This window comes from Gallinula chloropus (genome assembly GCF_964237585.1).
Source record: "Gallinula chloropus genome assembly, contig: HAP1_SCAFFOLD_146, whole genome shotgun sequence".
Lineage (NCBI taxonomy): Eukaryota > Metazoa > Chordata > Aves > Gruiformes > Rallidae > Gallinula > Gallinula chloropus.
Genome location: NW_028168402.1, coordinates 219,485 through 232,592, shown reverse-complemented (window position 1 = coordinate 232,592; position 13,108 = coordinate 219,485). Strand labels below are relative to the sequence as shown.

Genomic DNA, 13,108 nt, shown 5'->3' with positions numbered 1-13,108 from the left:
ACCTTTCCCTGGATCTTCCTGGGCTGATCTCTGCCAGCCCCAAGTCGGAGGCTAGGGCCTGGAAAATGCGGGATCAGAGGGAATTGCTGTTCTGACATTGAATTCTCTCCCCAGGCCGTGAGACCAGGCTGCCCCTGTGCATCCAAGGGGAAGGCATAGGGCCTCAGCTGCGCTCCAGCTTTGAGCGTCTGGACATCGGGGATGTCTTCATGGGAGCAGCACACAAGTACGAGGTGAGCTGTGAGAGCTAGCAGGGCTTGGGCTGGAGCCTGGTGGCTCCTTGTGGGATTTCTGGCAGCTCAGGAGTTGTGAGCAGGGCAGTTCTGTGCCAGCTGGACAAAGGCAGAGGTTCTATGGAGTTATCACTGCTTTGCCTGGAAAAAACCCAAAGGCAGAACTTGTCCCGTTGTATTTCCTTTGCCTTCTGCCTTGCAGGTGTTCATTGTTGAATTAGAAAGCAAATGGGTCTTCTCTAAAGGAAATGTCCTTCTGCGTTTGCATTTTGCCTTCCTGCTGCAGGTGGTGCTGTTTAACAAAGGACTCATCCAAGCTGCCTTCAGCTTGGTTCCTCCAGCTACAGCTCTGGGCTCCTGCTTCACCTTTCTCCCCAGCGAGGGGGAGATTTTGCCAGACGATCTCCAGGTCATCCAGATCTCCTTCAGTTCCACCATCCTGGGGAAGTTCACAGAAGAATTCAAGTTCAATGTGAATGGATCCCCTGAGCCCGTGACCTTGTCTATCAGGTGAGTGGGGAGGTTACAGGAGCTTGGTGGGCACCTCTGGAGTTATCTCTGGGTAGTGATCTCCCACCTGCCTCATTTTCTGGTGAAGCAGAGAGAAAAAGGTGTTGTGGGAGGTCTTGGCATGGGGATGCTAGGTTAAGAGCTGAGACCCTTTAACCTTGGCTCCAGTTTGAACCTTGCAACCCAGGGGTGATGACCTTCCTTCCTTCCTACGCCCTCAATATACCCTGTTTAACTCTGAAAGACTTGGGTGCCTGTGGGAAGCACCTTGGCCTTCTTGGTGGAGCTTTCCAGGACACTCTTGGCACGGAGTTTGGCAGTGACAGGTTCCTATCGTGACCCTTTGACACCCCAGTGTGATGATCCTGGGGCTGGAAGTGACTTGTCCCAGTGGGTCATAACCATGGGCTGGTGGGATAGTGTGGTGTAGGCAGGCAAGATGTGGGGCTGGCTGTGCCTCCTCGGCCAGCAGCCTCCTGCTAGATCAAGGTAGCCAAGAAATGAAAGGAATCTGCAGTGGGTTTTGCTGGTGAGGCAAGAGAAACCGGTAAAAACAGAACAAGAAGTTTATTGCTTGAAGAGAGAGCGGGGAGTCGGTGTGACCAACTGGAGCTTCAAGACACCCACCCACCCGCTCGAGCTGAGCGCCCCGCTCCTCGGGAGGCTTTGAATGCTGGATTGAGTCCCATGCGGAGAACAACTCCCATTTGGATGTGAGCTGGCTGGTGGGACACTGGGCTATGAAGAAGGGAACGAGGATGAGTGTTTGAGCAGTTCTTTGTTATCCTTCCCACTCAGCAAGAACCCCCGAGTCCACTAATGCTGCCATAGATGTGATCGTTCCCAAAACATCCGCGTTTCCCCCCCAGGTGGAGCTGGGCTCGGGTGGCATCAGCCATGAGGTGAATTCATGAATGGTGTGTGGCTCCAAGGGCCGATTTCAGGCAGTGATGGCGAGTTTCAGAGTTTGGAGCTGATTTTAGGGACAGGAGAGGAGGTGTGGTGGGTTCAGGGCCCCGTGTTTGGTTTAAGATGTGTTGTTCTTGGCTGTGTCAGCAGTGAGAAGCTGATACATTCCTGTGTAGAATTGTTGCTGATCTTGTTGTGGTTGGTGGGTGTCTGTGCGCTCCCTAGGATTCTGATAATTGTGTGGATCCAGATCTCCTGAGAAGACGCTCAGCCACTCAATGGAAACGCTGGCTCCAGCTGAGAAGAAGGGAGCCTGAGGAGGGTTACTCCATTGAGTCCGCTTTTGTGTGGGCATCTCTACCCATGCGTTAGAGATGGGGAAACTGAGTCACGGAGCCATCGCTTGTTTGGGGCCCCTCATTGAGCCAACTTGGGGGCATAGCTTTGCCCTATCCTGCCTGACACTGTGCCCTAAGCCCCATCTGATAGCTGCTGGCCACCTCCTGTCCCCTTGAATGAGGGCAAGGGTGTGAGGGGCTGGTTTGAAACCCGCCGTGGTTCTGACACCGGCTCTTACCCGTCCGAGCAGCAGGGAGAGCTGAAAGCTCTGCAGTTCTCTAACTCAGCCAGTGCCTTGTCTGTCTGTCCTCACAGTGGCTGCGTCATTGGACCAACGCTCCACTTCGATGTGCCTGCCCTCTGCTTCGGTGACGTCTCCTTCGGTGAGTGCGCCCTGGGCTTGGACCGTGGGCCGAGAGGTCCATGCGTTACCGAAACAGGGCGCTTGGAACCTCAGAGCACCCAGAATGTGTGTTCCTCTGCAGCAGCAGCCTTCAGGGTGTTAAAAGCAGGACTGATACCCTTGGCAGCAGAATGGCTGCGAGGGTATCAGTCCCTGAAATGCCCCGGGAATGGGAGATGGGGAAAAAAGGGTGATGCTGGCGGGGGGAAGAAGGGCGGTGCCTGGGAGGGGGAGAAGGGCGACGCTGGGGTTGGGGGAAAAGGGAGATGTTGGAGGGGGAGAAGGGTGATGGAGCTGTGAACCAGCCTGGAGCTGCTCTGGATAAATGTTGGGAGGACAGGAGCCATTCAGTCCCCTGAGCCTTAGTGTGAAATGTTAATTAGTGCTGGGAGGGCACCTTGTTATCACCTACCCCATAATATGCCCAAGCCATAGCTCTGCACAGAGCTCCTTCCCTGTGTGCCCCCACCCCGAAAGCCCAGTTCTGCTGTGCCAGCAGCGCTGGTGGCTGAGCATCCAGAGCTCCATTGAAATGCAGGTTCTGGTTCTCCATCTCTGCCTCACAAAAGGCTTTTTACTGAGATGAGGTGAAGTTTTTAATGGGAAATCAGTTGTGGATTGATGGAAGGGCCATTATCGAGATGGGCCAGCCAAACCAGATGTCTTCTCCTGGGCTGGTCTCCTGCCTCTGCAGAACATCCCCACTGAGTGGGGTTATGCCACTGGTGCGGCAGGGAAAGCTGGTGTCAGAGCTTTTTGAGCAGTAATGAGACGTCGCCGTTCGTTAGGGAAGGTGAGACACGGCTTCTGCTGATTTCTCAGCCAGTGTCAGGCTCAGCTCCTGCCAAGTGGGCTGCAAACCTTCCCGTGCTCCATCTGGTCACCCTGAAACAGGAGATGCCGTAAGGCTCCAGCTAACAAAACTGCATCAGAGGGCTTTGCATCGGGCTGTAGCTCCCCATTTCATCCATCCCTGCTTTTACTGCAGCTTCTCCTTGGTGCTAACCTGCTCTTCCGTATTGCAAACCATAGGGGGTGTTCATGGGGAGTTTTACGGATCCGATTCTGGGAGTAAATGCTCTGTCTGGCTGCTCACTCTTACGTGAGACGTAACCGGTGCTGGTGTCGGGGCAGCTGAGAGAGAAAAACTCATGGCTTTGGGCGTCAGAGCTGCCAAGGAGGGATCTCCATCACCAGCCTGGCACAGAGCTTCCATGGCAATTAATTCCTTGCTGGGCTTCTCAATTAGCTGCAGTTGAGATTGAAGAGAGCCAAAGTCCAGGCGCAGTTTTACCGTGAGAGGCTGTTCAGCCCAGGAATGGTGGGATAATGGGGGCATAAATCCCTCTGTGTGTCTCTTCCCCAGGCTTCCCTCACACCTTGTCCTGTCGCCTCAAAAACACCTCCTTGGTGCCCATGACTTTCCACCTTCGCATCCCCGGGGACGGCTCGGGAGGGCCCAGCGTTACCAGTGCTGCTTGGCTGTTGAACAACGATCCTGAGCCCTGGAGATGGGGAGTTGAAGGTTCCATCAGGCCGGCTGAATTTACCATCGAGCCTTGCAGCGGGACCATCCGCGCCCTGGGATCCAGGAATATCAAGGTGTGGGGAGAATCCGTCCGGCCGTGCTTCAGCAGATGGAGCTGAAGCTTCACTGGTGGGGAGGGTCCGGGGGGGCTTTAGTGATGGGAGGCAGATAGATGCACTTCTGTTGTCTGGGTTGCTCCGGGATGTTTGTGAAGGGGCATCGGTTTGTTTCCAGAACCATCCGCTGAGCATCCTGTGCCCTATGGTCAGGTGCGGAAGCCACGTGTGTGCTTGAGCGCTGCGTGGAGCTGTGGCTTTGGCTTAACCGTGGGCAGAGGAAGGATGAGGACAGCGGGTGGCCATTAGAGAGATGCCCTTGTGTAAAGCAGTTTGCTTTTCTTCCCGGACTTGTTTTCCCTCTCCCAGTGAGCAGAGGAGCTGCATTCACTGCAACCATCCCTAGGGGGGGCTGAAGCAGCTCTGCCAGGTGTGACCTGCACCCAACTTCTGGGGCCCTTGGCATTTGGCCCTGGCTGTAAAGCTGAACTCGCTGGGTTTGAGGCAGCGCATTGCCCCGGGATTTACGCTGTTGTAGCTGAGATTAGAACCGAGATTAATTTTAATACAGTGGTGAGCAGAGCAGTTGTCTGATTAGGCTTTAATTCAGCTTACACACACCCTGTTAACCACACAGGGTGTTGAACCAAGCAGATGCTGTCAGGAGACCTTTATTGCTCTCAGACTCTGCTCTACACATGGAGCAGCAGAAGGATGAGGGGAAAATCCTTCTCCTTACCATGGAAGGAGAATCAGGGGACGCCACACACGGAACGATAGTTTTTGGGGGTGGTGAATGTCTTTGACGGTCTTCTCTGTCACCAGGTCACCCTGTGCTCCAACACCGTGAAGAAGTACAAGCTGGCGCTGGTGGTGGATGTGGACGGTGTCGGCAAGGAGGTGCTGGGGCTGCTCCTCACAGCCAGGTATCGGCGCTTTCCTTTGCGGCGTGTCCTCTCTCCTGGTGCATCGTCTCTCCTCCCCTCACACAAAGGCCAGCTCCAAACGAGAAGTATTACTTAATGAGCTCGTTAAGCAGGGCTTTGAAAGCAGCCAGTGTTGAGGAGCATCTGTGCTCACCAGACAGGCACAGCCCCCAGCCTTTTCCTAATTATATTAATTAGATTAATTATAGACCTATTTCTTTGGTGGGTGAGGTGTAACAGACTTCCAAAGGGCTGTCTCTCTCCTCCTTCCTGCAAGCAGTCAGTGGGGGAACTGTGTCTGTGTTGCCACCAAAGCACAGTGTTCCTTTGGGATGTGGGGAGCAGCCTGGTGTCTGTCTGGCTTAACAAAGGCACGTGCTAATGGGGAAGGGGCTTAGGGCAGGACTGGTGCAGGAAAAATAACAGCAAGATCTTCCGAAGGAGAAACAGAGTCCTTGATGCTGAGGAGAGCTCAGGTTTTGCTGCTTCCCTCTGGTCCTTTTGAGCATGAATGTTCTCACACTTAAGCTGGAAGTCATCCCTGCTGCAGCCAGGCTGGATCCCGCTGTGCTGTGGGTGTCGGTGTCATTACCAGTAGGATGCAGCTCACTGGTGCTTTTCCGCCGTCTGGTCAGTGTCTGGGCTGTGATTTTCTTTTTAACAACCACCCACTGCGTAAGGCAGGGGCTGGCTCGGACCTTCCATCGCCACAGCAAGCAGTTGAGGCTCTTCAGGCCCCTTTTCTGGAGAGGAGGGAGTAGTTTCTGCTGAGATACTGGGCCATACTGCACCAATCCTTGGTGGGAAGGTTCCTCCAGAGCTCAGGGCTTGCTGTGGGAATCAAAGGGAATACAGGAAGCTGAAGGTGATTTATTGCTGTCGGGGTAATACATGTCTGTCTGACAGTGACAAATGTGTTCCGCTCCTCTGTGCCCTATTCAAGGAGGAAACAAATTCTACGTTCTCTCAGTATCTCTAATTCCCTTTGGGACATCTCTTTGCCTAGATGCATCGCTCCTGAGCTGGAAGTGCGGGACCCCACTGTGACATTTGGCCGGTGCTTCCTAAACTTCCAGTACGAGCGGCCGCTGACCCTGGTGAACAAGAGCCGCGTTCCAGCCTGCTACAGGCTCCTTCCTCAGGTTTGGCATCGCATCTGCCCTCAAGAGTTATCCAGGGGTTTATTAAGGGGATGAAAAATAATAACAAAGGGGTGGGGTAAGACCTTGCTGGTTTATATTCAGATGGGTTCTTGTTTTCAGCAGACCTTTGGGTGTAGAAGAACCGCACCACCCCCACACCCCCCCCCCCCCCGCATATAGACTTTGGGAAGAGGTTTGTATTCTAGTCTTTAGGTTGATTTTATGCAGGGTGTTGAAAAGCTGCTGTGAGGAGGCTGCTGGCAAGGGTGTGTATGCCTGTGGGTGCAGCAGCTTTTGGACCCCCTTGGGATTCAAAGCCCATCCCGCTCTCCTAGCTGGGTTCCAGTGGTAGATGTTAAGGAGTGCAGGTTTCTTCGGAGGTCGCTCTGAATTTGGGTTTGATTCTGTCTCTTACAGAAGCACAAGCAGGGTGATGCTGTGCTGTACTGCAGCCCCGTGTTCTCTGGGATCATCAAGCCTTACAGCACTGTCAGGGTCCCGTTGGTGCTGGAAGCCCAGAAGTTGGGACATCAGTCTGCTTCTGCTGTGCTCGCTGTGCTTGGGAACAAGAAATCCCCATTGGTGAGTCCTCGAGGTTCCTAATTCCAGGGATCCTTCCCGGGGCTGCAGTACGCAGCCAGGGTGGACAAGGAAAGGGGTTCGTGGTACAAGCAACAGTCAAGGTCTAGAGGAGAGGAAGGCTGGTGGGACTTCTTGGGCAGGTGACAGTCTGAGAGTCCGATGTGGCACATCATTATAGATAGGGGAGACAGGATAACGAGCGCAGTCTGCAACTCAGCATGGTCCCTGGAGCTGAGACTCTGCTGCGTGATTAGGTGAGCAGGAGCTGCTGCTTCAGAGCAGGAACTTTTGTTCAGGAGGGCACTGGGACACCCTGTGTGAGAAACCACGCTGAGAGCTTGGCCCATCACGTCGAGAAGTATCTGTCTTATCTCTGCGTAAAGCCCTGTGCATCTCCACACCCCTGGCATCTGCAAGGCAGGGACTCTTCCTTTTTCCAGCACAGGCTTGGAAATGGTGAAGCATTCCTGACGATGTTTCTGGAGCCTCCTGAAAGATGCTGTTAGCGTTCAGGCATGCACAGCAGCAGCAGTGACAGCAAGATGTAGGCAGGAGAATGCCTTGTGTAGTGTCCTGGCTTCATCTAGCTGAAATCTAGAACAAATGTAGTTAATTAAATTTAAGTTTAGAATGATATTAACTTTGGAAGCGGCTGTTTCAAGATGTCTTGCCATCTCTCTGAGCATGAAGTAGGATGCTACAGGAACCTTAAGCTTTCTGTACCCGAAAGGGAGGCTGGCCTTTTGAAAGCAGGCTGGGGATTGAAACTGTCATTAAAACAGATGGAAACAATGCTGCTCAATCCCTGGATGCCAGGGAACATCTCAAGCCTGGCCTTTGTGGCTGTGCTGGTAGGAGAGACAGGCAAGCCTGAAGTGGGACAAACCAGTTGCTTGGGCGTAGATGTGGTGTTTCCCTGGAAAAGGGGGATTTCTGCCCTCTAGAACCAGCCTGCTGTTTAACTGCAGGTTCCTTGCAAAGCTTTTCTCCTTGAGCTAACAGCTTCTGGGTTCAAAGCTTCACCTTGCCTAAAGTATTTGCCTTTGGAAGTGAACGTCATCTTCATTTTCCTTGTGCTTCAGCTGGAGGATCCCAGCTCTCCCTGGCAGGGGGTTGAGTGGCTCCACAAGCCCGTGCAGTCGGTCTTTAACATGCAGCATTTATGCTCCCTTGCCGCGAGCGCCGGTAGAGGCTTCCCTGGGTGTACTGAGCGCAGGGATGGGAGTTTCTGGCCGTGGGGCGGCATTCTCCCTGTTTCCTATAGTCTAAGCAGAGTAGTGGATTCATCTGAAGTTTTCTGGGCTAGCAGAGCATCAACTTGCACATGCTGCACTGGTGGCAAATCCTCCCCATAGGGATCCTGTGACGTCAGCCTGACCCCGGGGGAGTGGCTGCAGTGCGTCACGATGGAGCAGAGCGCAAGCTGGCTCTGAAGTCACCCCGTCAGCGCGGATACCGAGTCTGCGGCCGCACCTTGCATTGCGTTGAGTCCCTCTGGGTGTCTGTCGCTTGGTGTTGGGTTTGCAGCGGCTGCGTGCCAGCTTTGGTGTGGTGTATTCTGTCATCCTCTGTGGGAAGGAGCTGGTAAAACCCAGACCTGGGGTTACTGGTGGTCACGTGGACCACGGCTGTCTGCCAGGGACAGATGCTCTTCTTTCCTAAAGGATCTACCGTGACGTTATGGTACCCAGAAGCAAAGCCAGAGTGGTGCTGGGGTTTGTACGTGCAGCAGTATTACCCAGAGCAAAACTCCTGTCGCCTTTCACGGGTGTCACATTGCCCGTCACGCTGTTGAACAGGGTTTTTCTTTCCCCCTTTAAGAAGACAGCAGATGAAGAGTTTCGTTGGCTTTTTAATAAGCCTTCTCCTTGGTGAGGATTCATTGTGTTAGTGCACGTTCCCTCGTTAAAACCAGCTAGCCTGAGCATCTTCCAGATGTTATTGTGTCCACCTCCAGAGGGCTCTGCCCTGCCTTTGCTGCTTCCACCCCACTGCTACCGGGAAGCCAAGGCAGCTGGTGAGACACAGCTCTTCCCTCCAGCTCCTTCTTCCTGGCAGCTCTGGGCAAGCATCAGTAAGACCTCAGCTCTCCCTACCTCCCTCCTCCCGGAGCGATGAAACATCTATCATCACACAGCTTTAGCTTCCTATTTTTGAGGTACCAGCCTTGGTACGTGGCTTGTTGGGGGTTTTTTGGCTCTTGCACAGTGCGCTGTCAAGAGATGAGTGTTTACAGACGCTGCTCCTTCTGCCTGAACTGGACTAGTGATTCTGACAGCTGTCAGTGCCTTTTCCTCGAGTGGGCCATCGTTAAAGGTTTTCCATCACAGAGGCTGGTTTGTCCTGAGGTTAAATCCCACTCCGTGTCCTCCGGTGAATCGCACAGAGATTGTCAGTGCTGGGAGTTCTGTGTGTTCGGGTTCTGTTGAAAGGTTGAAGTGTTCTTAGGAGCTGGGCTTGTTCAGCCTGGAGAAGAGAAGGCTTTGAGGGGACCTCATTGCAGCCTTCCTGTCCCTGAAGGGAGCAGAGGAACAGGAGGGAATCAGCTGTTCCAAAGGGCAGACACTGGCAGGACAAGGGGGATGGAGTGAAACTGAATGAGGGAAGGGTTAGATGAGATATCGGGGGAAGTTCTTTCCAGAGAGAGTGGTGAGGGCCTGGAAGGAGCTGCCCAGAGAAGGGGTGGGTGCCCCATCCTTGGGAGTGTTCAAGGGAGTGTTGGATGGGGCCCTGGGCAACCTTGTGTAGCTCCAGGCATGGAGGTTGTTGGCCCTGCCTGTGGCAGGGTGTTGGAGCTCTCTGGTCCTTGAGGTCCCTTCCAAGCCAGACCGTTCTATGATTCGGAACTGGTGAAGTCCAACCAGAGCAGATGAAGTTCCCTGGTTTTTAGCGCTGTGAGAAGGTGGCTCAGCACAGGAACCCGTGTTCCTCCTCCTACCATGGCCTTTACAAGAAGAAAACTTGGAGGGTCTCAGGCTCTGGAGAGAAAAGCAATCCTGCTTGAGGGACAGAATGAATAATGAATCTCTTGTTCCTGTAGTACTGGGAGTGCCCAGAGGCAGCACCGAGAGGCAGCCAACGGACGTGATCTCTGCTGCCAAGAGCCTGCTTTGCTGGGGGCTCACGCTGGTTTTCAGGGGGCAGCTTTGTGGGGGATGCGGAAGAAGTTACCGGCCAAGTGTGGCTGTCTGGAAGTCCTAGAGGACAGTTTGGGGCAAGATCCAGCGGGAAAAGGAGCGGGAGCAAGAAAAGGGGCAGGAGCAGGCATGGGGTAGAGGAAGGAGAGCTGAGCAAGGGGGAAAATACAAGTGTGGGGAGCTGGTTTTCTTTATCCCCCAGTAACAGGGGCCTGTGGCTTCCTGATGGGATCACTGTAGATCCCACACTTGCTCCAGGCCTTCTGCATCAGTGTTACAACACCTCAAACGACCGACAGCCGTAATCACCCTCCAGTCTAGGGGTGCCCTGAGAGCCATCTCTTCTTTAAACTTTCCCTTGCCTTTGTTTTTTTAATCTTCCCTACCTGGAGCAGGCCATCAGCTTGAAGGCCGTTGGAGAGGGACCAGTTGTCCATGTGTATCCCAGCAAGATCGATTTTGGCGATATCCAAGTTCTGGCAGACGCTTCTCGCACTCTCTACCTCTGCAACCAGAGTGTTATCCCTGCATCCTTCCGGGCAGAGGTGGTAAGTATCTGTGGGGATATTTCCCAACAGAAATGATGGCTCCATAGCAGCCTGGGACTTGATTTTTGTACGTGATGTTTCCATGTTGCTATCTGAGAGAGCAGCAAGGTATTCCACCGCAGCGCAGCACGAGAAGCCCAGCACTGGGGTACCCCTCACTGAGGCAGGGAGTTTTCCTGGATGGTTGAGCAGAAATTGATGCCAGGTCCTTTTCACAAGTTCTGGCTTTACATTGTGGGAGGTGTTTTGCTCTGAGCTGTGTATTTGGAGCTCTGAGATGAAGAGAAGCCCGTAGCCTTTTTTCTCCTGAAAGGAGCACGGGTTTCCCGATCATCTCCCTGCTCTCTCTGCGTCTGTTTCAAGCTCCTCCTGGTGATGGAGACCATTGCTCTGCTGCCAGCTTGCTCCCTGTGAATGTGGCTTTAGAAGGACTGGGGGGTCCAGTGCCCTGTTCGCCCCATCTGTAAAGGGCAATCTGGAAAAAACGAGAGGAAGAGAGAGGAAGCTGGGGCCGTGCCCACAGGGCACAGCTGGCAGGTTTCTTCCTGCTTGTTTCTTCACTGCCCCTCTGTAAACATTCAGAGCTGGATTTCCCGAAGCAGAGAGTGCCAGGGCACCTCACTGCGGCTGATGATCAGTGGGAACGGAGTGCTTCAGTCCTGGGGGGCTGTTGGGAAGCACTGCCCAACTCTTGGGGAAAGAAGACTTTGGGCATCAGGATTTTGCTCAACCCGTTTGGCAGAGTTTATCCTTCAGGCTCTCGGCCATATCCCCTGGCTGCGTGGCTGCTGCAGTGGGGTTTGAGCAGTCCTGGCCTTGAGGCTTTGTGCAAACCCGTCTGTGGGGAAGCCAGGAGAGATGCAGCTTGCCTTGGTGTGCTCTCCCTAGGGGAGGCTGGAGGGGAATAAAGCTTTTCCCGAGGATGAGCATCCCTTGGGCTGGGCAAAACAGGGTTAAAGAAGTGGGTCTGTTAAAGGAGGGTGCAATACAAGCTCCAGCATAGTTGCTGTTTCCAGACGCTTGGATTTAGGGAAACGAAGCCTTTATGTATTTACCCTCATGTCTTTAGTCCTTTCTCCTGCACCCCAGAAGAGAGCAGGGTCTGTAGTGTCTGTGCTCACTTAGCGTCTGCCGTGTCTTACAGGCTGGCAAACGCTCGCGCTGCAGGATTGAGCCCAGTAAAGGAGTGATCCCCCCCGAGACCAAGGTGGCTGTGACTGTCATAGCAAACTTGGATGACATTGAACAATTCAAGGACAAGGTGATCGTGTCCATAGAGAACAGCCACAGCTACAATGTCCTGATCCGGGCTTTCGGCATTGGCACCACCATCGTCGTGGACAAACTTGCTCCAGAGCTCAACTTGGGCCCCCACTTCAGGTAAGTTATCTGTCTGCTCCGGGCTCTACTGTGGGCCCAGCAAGGAGGAGTTCTGCTGAAATCCTTGGGGCCGGTTCTCCTCCAGCACTCCAAGTCCTGGCTCGCTGCCACTGAAGCCCCAGGAACTCCTTTAGAAATGTTTTCTGGGCGGTTTTCAAGTTGTTAGATTCCCTCAGAAAGCCACTGAGCCAGACACCAGTTGGGAAATGGTTCCCGACTTGCCCTGGGTCAGAATCCATGTATTTTCTGGCTTGATGGAGTAAAGATTTGGAAGAAAACAGCAGGTTCTGGAAGCCTCCAGCTGGGAAACGTGACGTTACAAGTAGAAACACAGTACACAGTACTTTTTGCAGTAGCCTTGCTGGCTTCTTCACTGGCTGTGGAGTATCGTCTGGCAGCGGCAGAGAAACTTGGCAGTAGCTTGTTAGCAACTCCTTGACTAAGTTACCAGCGCTGTTTGGTTTCCCTTCTGCCCCAGGGAGTCCGGGAGGAGCAGCAGAATTTGTCTTTGCCCTGTATCATCTCTGAGCTTGCTGTCTCTCTCCTCTCCCCTGCCAGGCTGCTCTCTATCAGATGTAGATACTCTTTCCTCCCTTCTCCTGCCTGTTTTCCTTTCTGTCTCTTCCGCCAGCTGCCACAGCACGGAGCAGCCATGGTGGCTGCAGGACCGGCCCTGAATGGAGGAGAAGTCTCCTGAGGTTGGGTGGGTTGGTCTGTGCAAACAGACCGGCTGCTGGATGCTGATGAACTTAGGGGCAGCCAGGGTCTGGCTCTTGGTGTAACTTTGAGCTGGGTCAGTGGTTTTGGAGGTGGATTTGTTGCTGGGTGAGTGGTCAGATAAGGCCAGCGGGGCACTGAAGCCAGGTGGGTGCTGGGAAGAGGCAGTTCCTGAGCCATTTTCCATCTCTGCTTCTCTTCTAGCCTACGTCCCTGTTGTTACCGCTTCAAGATAACGAACGCAGGACGACGCATCCATCGGCTCTATTGGAGAATGGAAGGTTCCCCCCCATCTCCCCGTCGTGATTGTCTCCCTGCCATCCAAACCAAGGGCAAAGGTTCCTCCAAGACCTCCAGACCTGCCAGTCCCGTGTTTAAGATTCAACCCCTGACAGTGGAGCTGATGCCAGGCCAGACTGTGGAGATGACTCTGGAAGGCTCCTCCAGCACTCCTCAGGTGAGGTTCCCCCCCGGGTGCTGAGCTTTCCCCATCGCATCACCTCCACTGGGGCTTCTCCTGCATCCCCTTGACTTCTCCCTGGGAAGATGAACAAGTGCGTTCAAGAAAATATCTCAACGCCCCGAGTGACCATGTCAGCACCAGTTGCACTCCTTGCTGGCCACCATCAGTTCCCACGGGGTTTTTTTGGGGTGTTTCTATAGCTACCATCAAGCCAACTTGCCCATACCAAAATAGG

The 13,108-nt window shown here is 53.8% G+C and overlaps 1 protein-coding gene across 1 annotated transcript in view; it reads left to right on the top strand.

Moving 5' to 3' along the window:
* LOC311204519 (nischarin-like) overlaps positions 1–12,716 on the top strand; it is a gene marked incomplete at both ends in the record, with an annotated part of 67,518 nt that extends 54,802 nt beyond the window's left edge. Inside the window, 5 exons of the mRNA XM_084280932.1 lie at positions 115–233; positions 520–743; positions 2,307–2,460; positions 10,161–10,313; positions 12,615–12,716. Of these exons, the coding sequence (XP_084137058.1) occupies positions 115–233; positions 520–743; positions 2,307–2,460; positions 10,161–10,313; positions 12,615–12,716 (752 nt within the window). The remainder of the gene's footprint in view (positions 1–114; positions 234–519; positions 744–2,306; positions 2,461–10,160; positions 10,314–12,614) is intronic.
* Between the last annotated feature and the right edge of the window lie 392 nt (positions 12,717–13,108).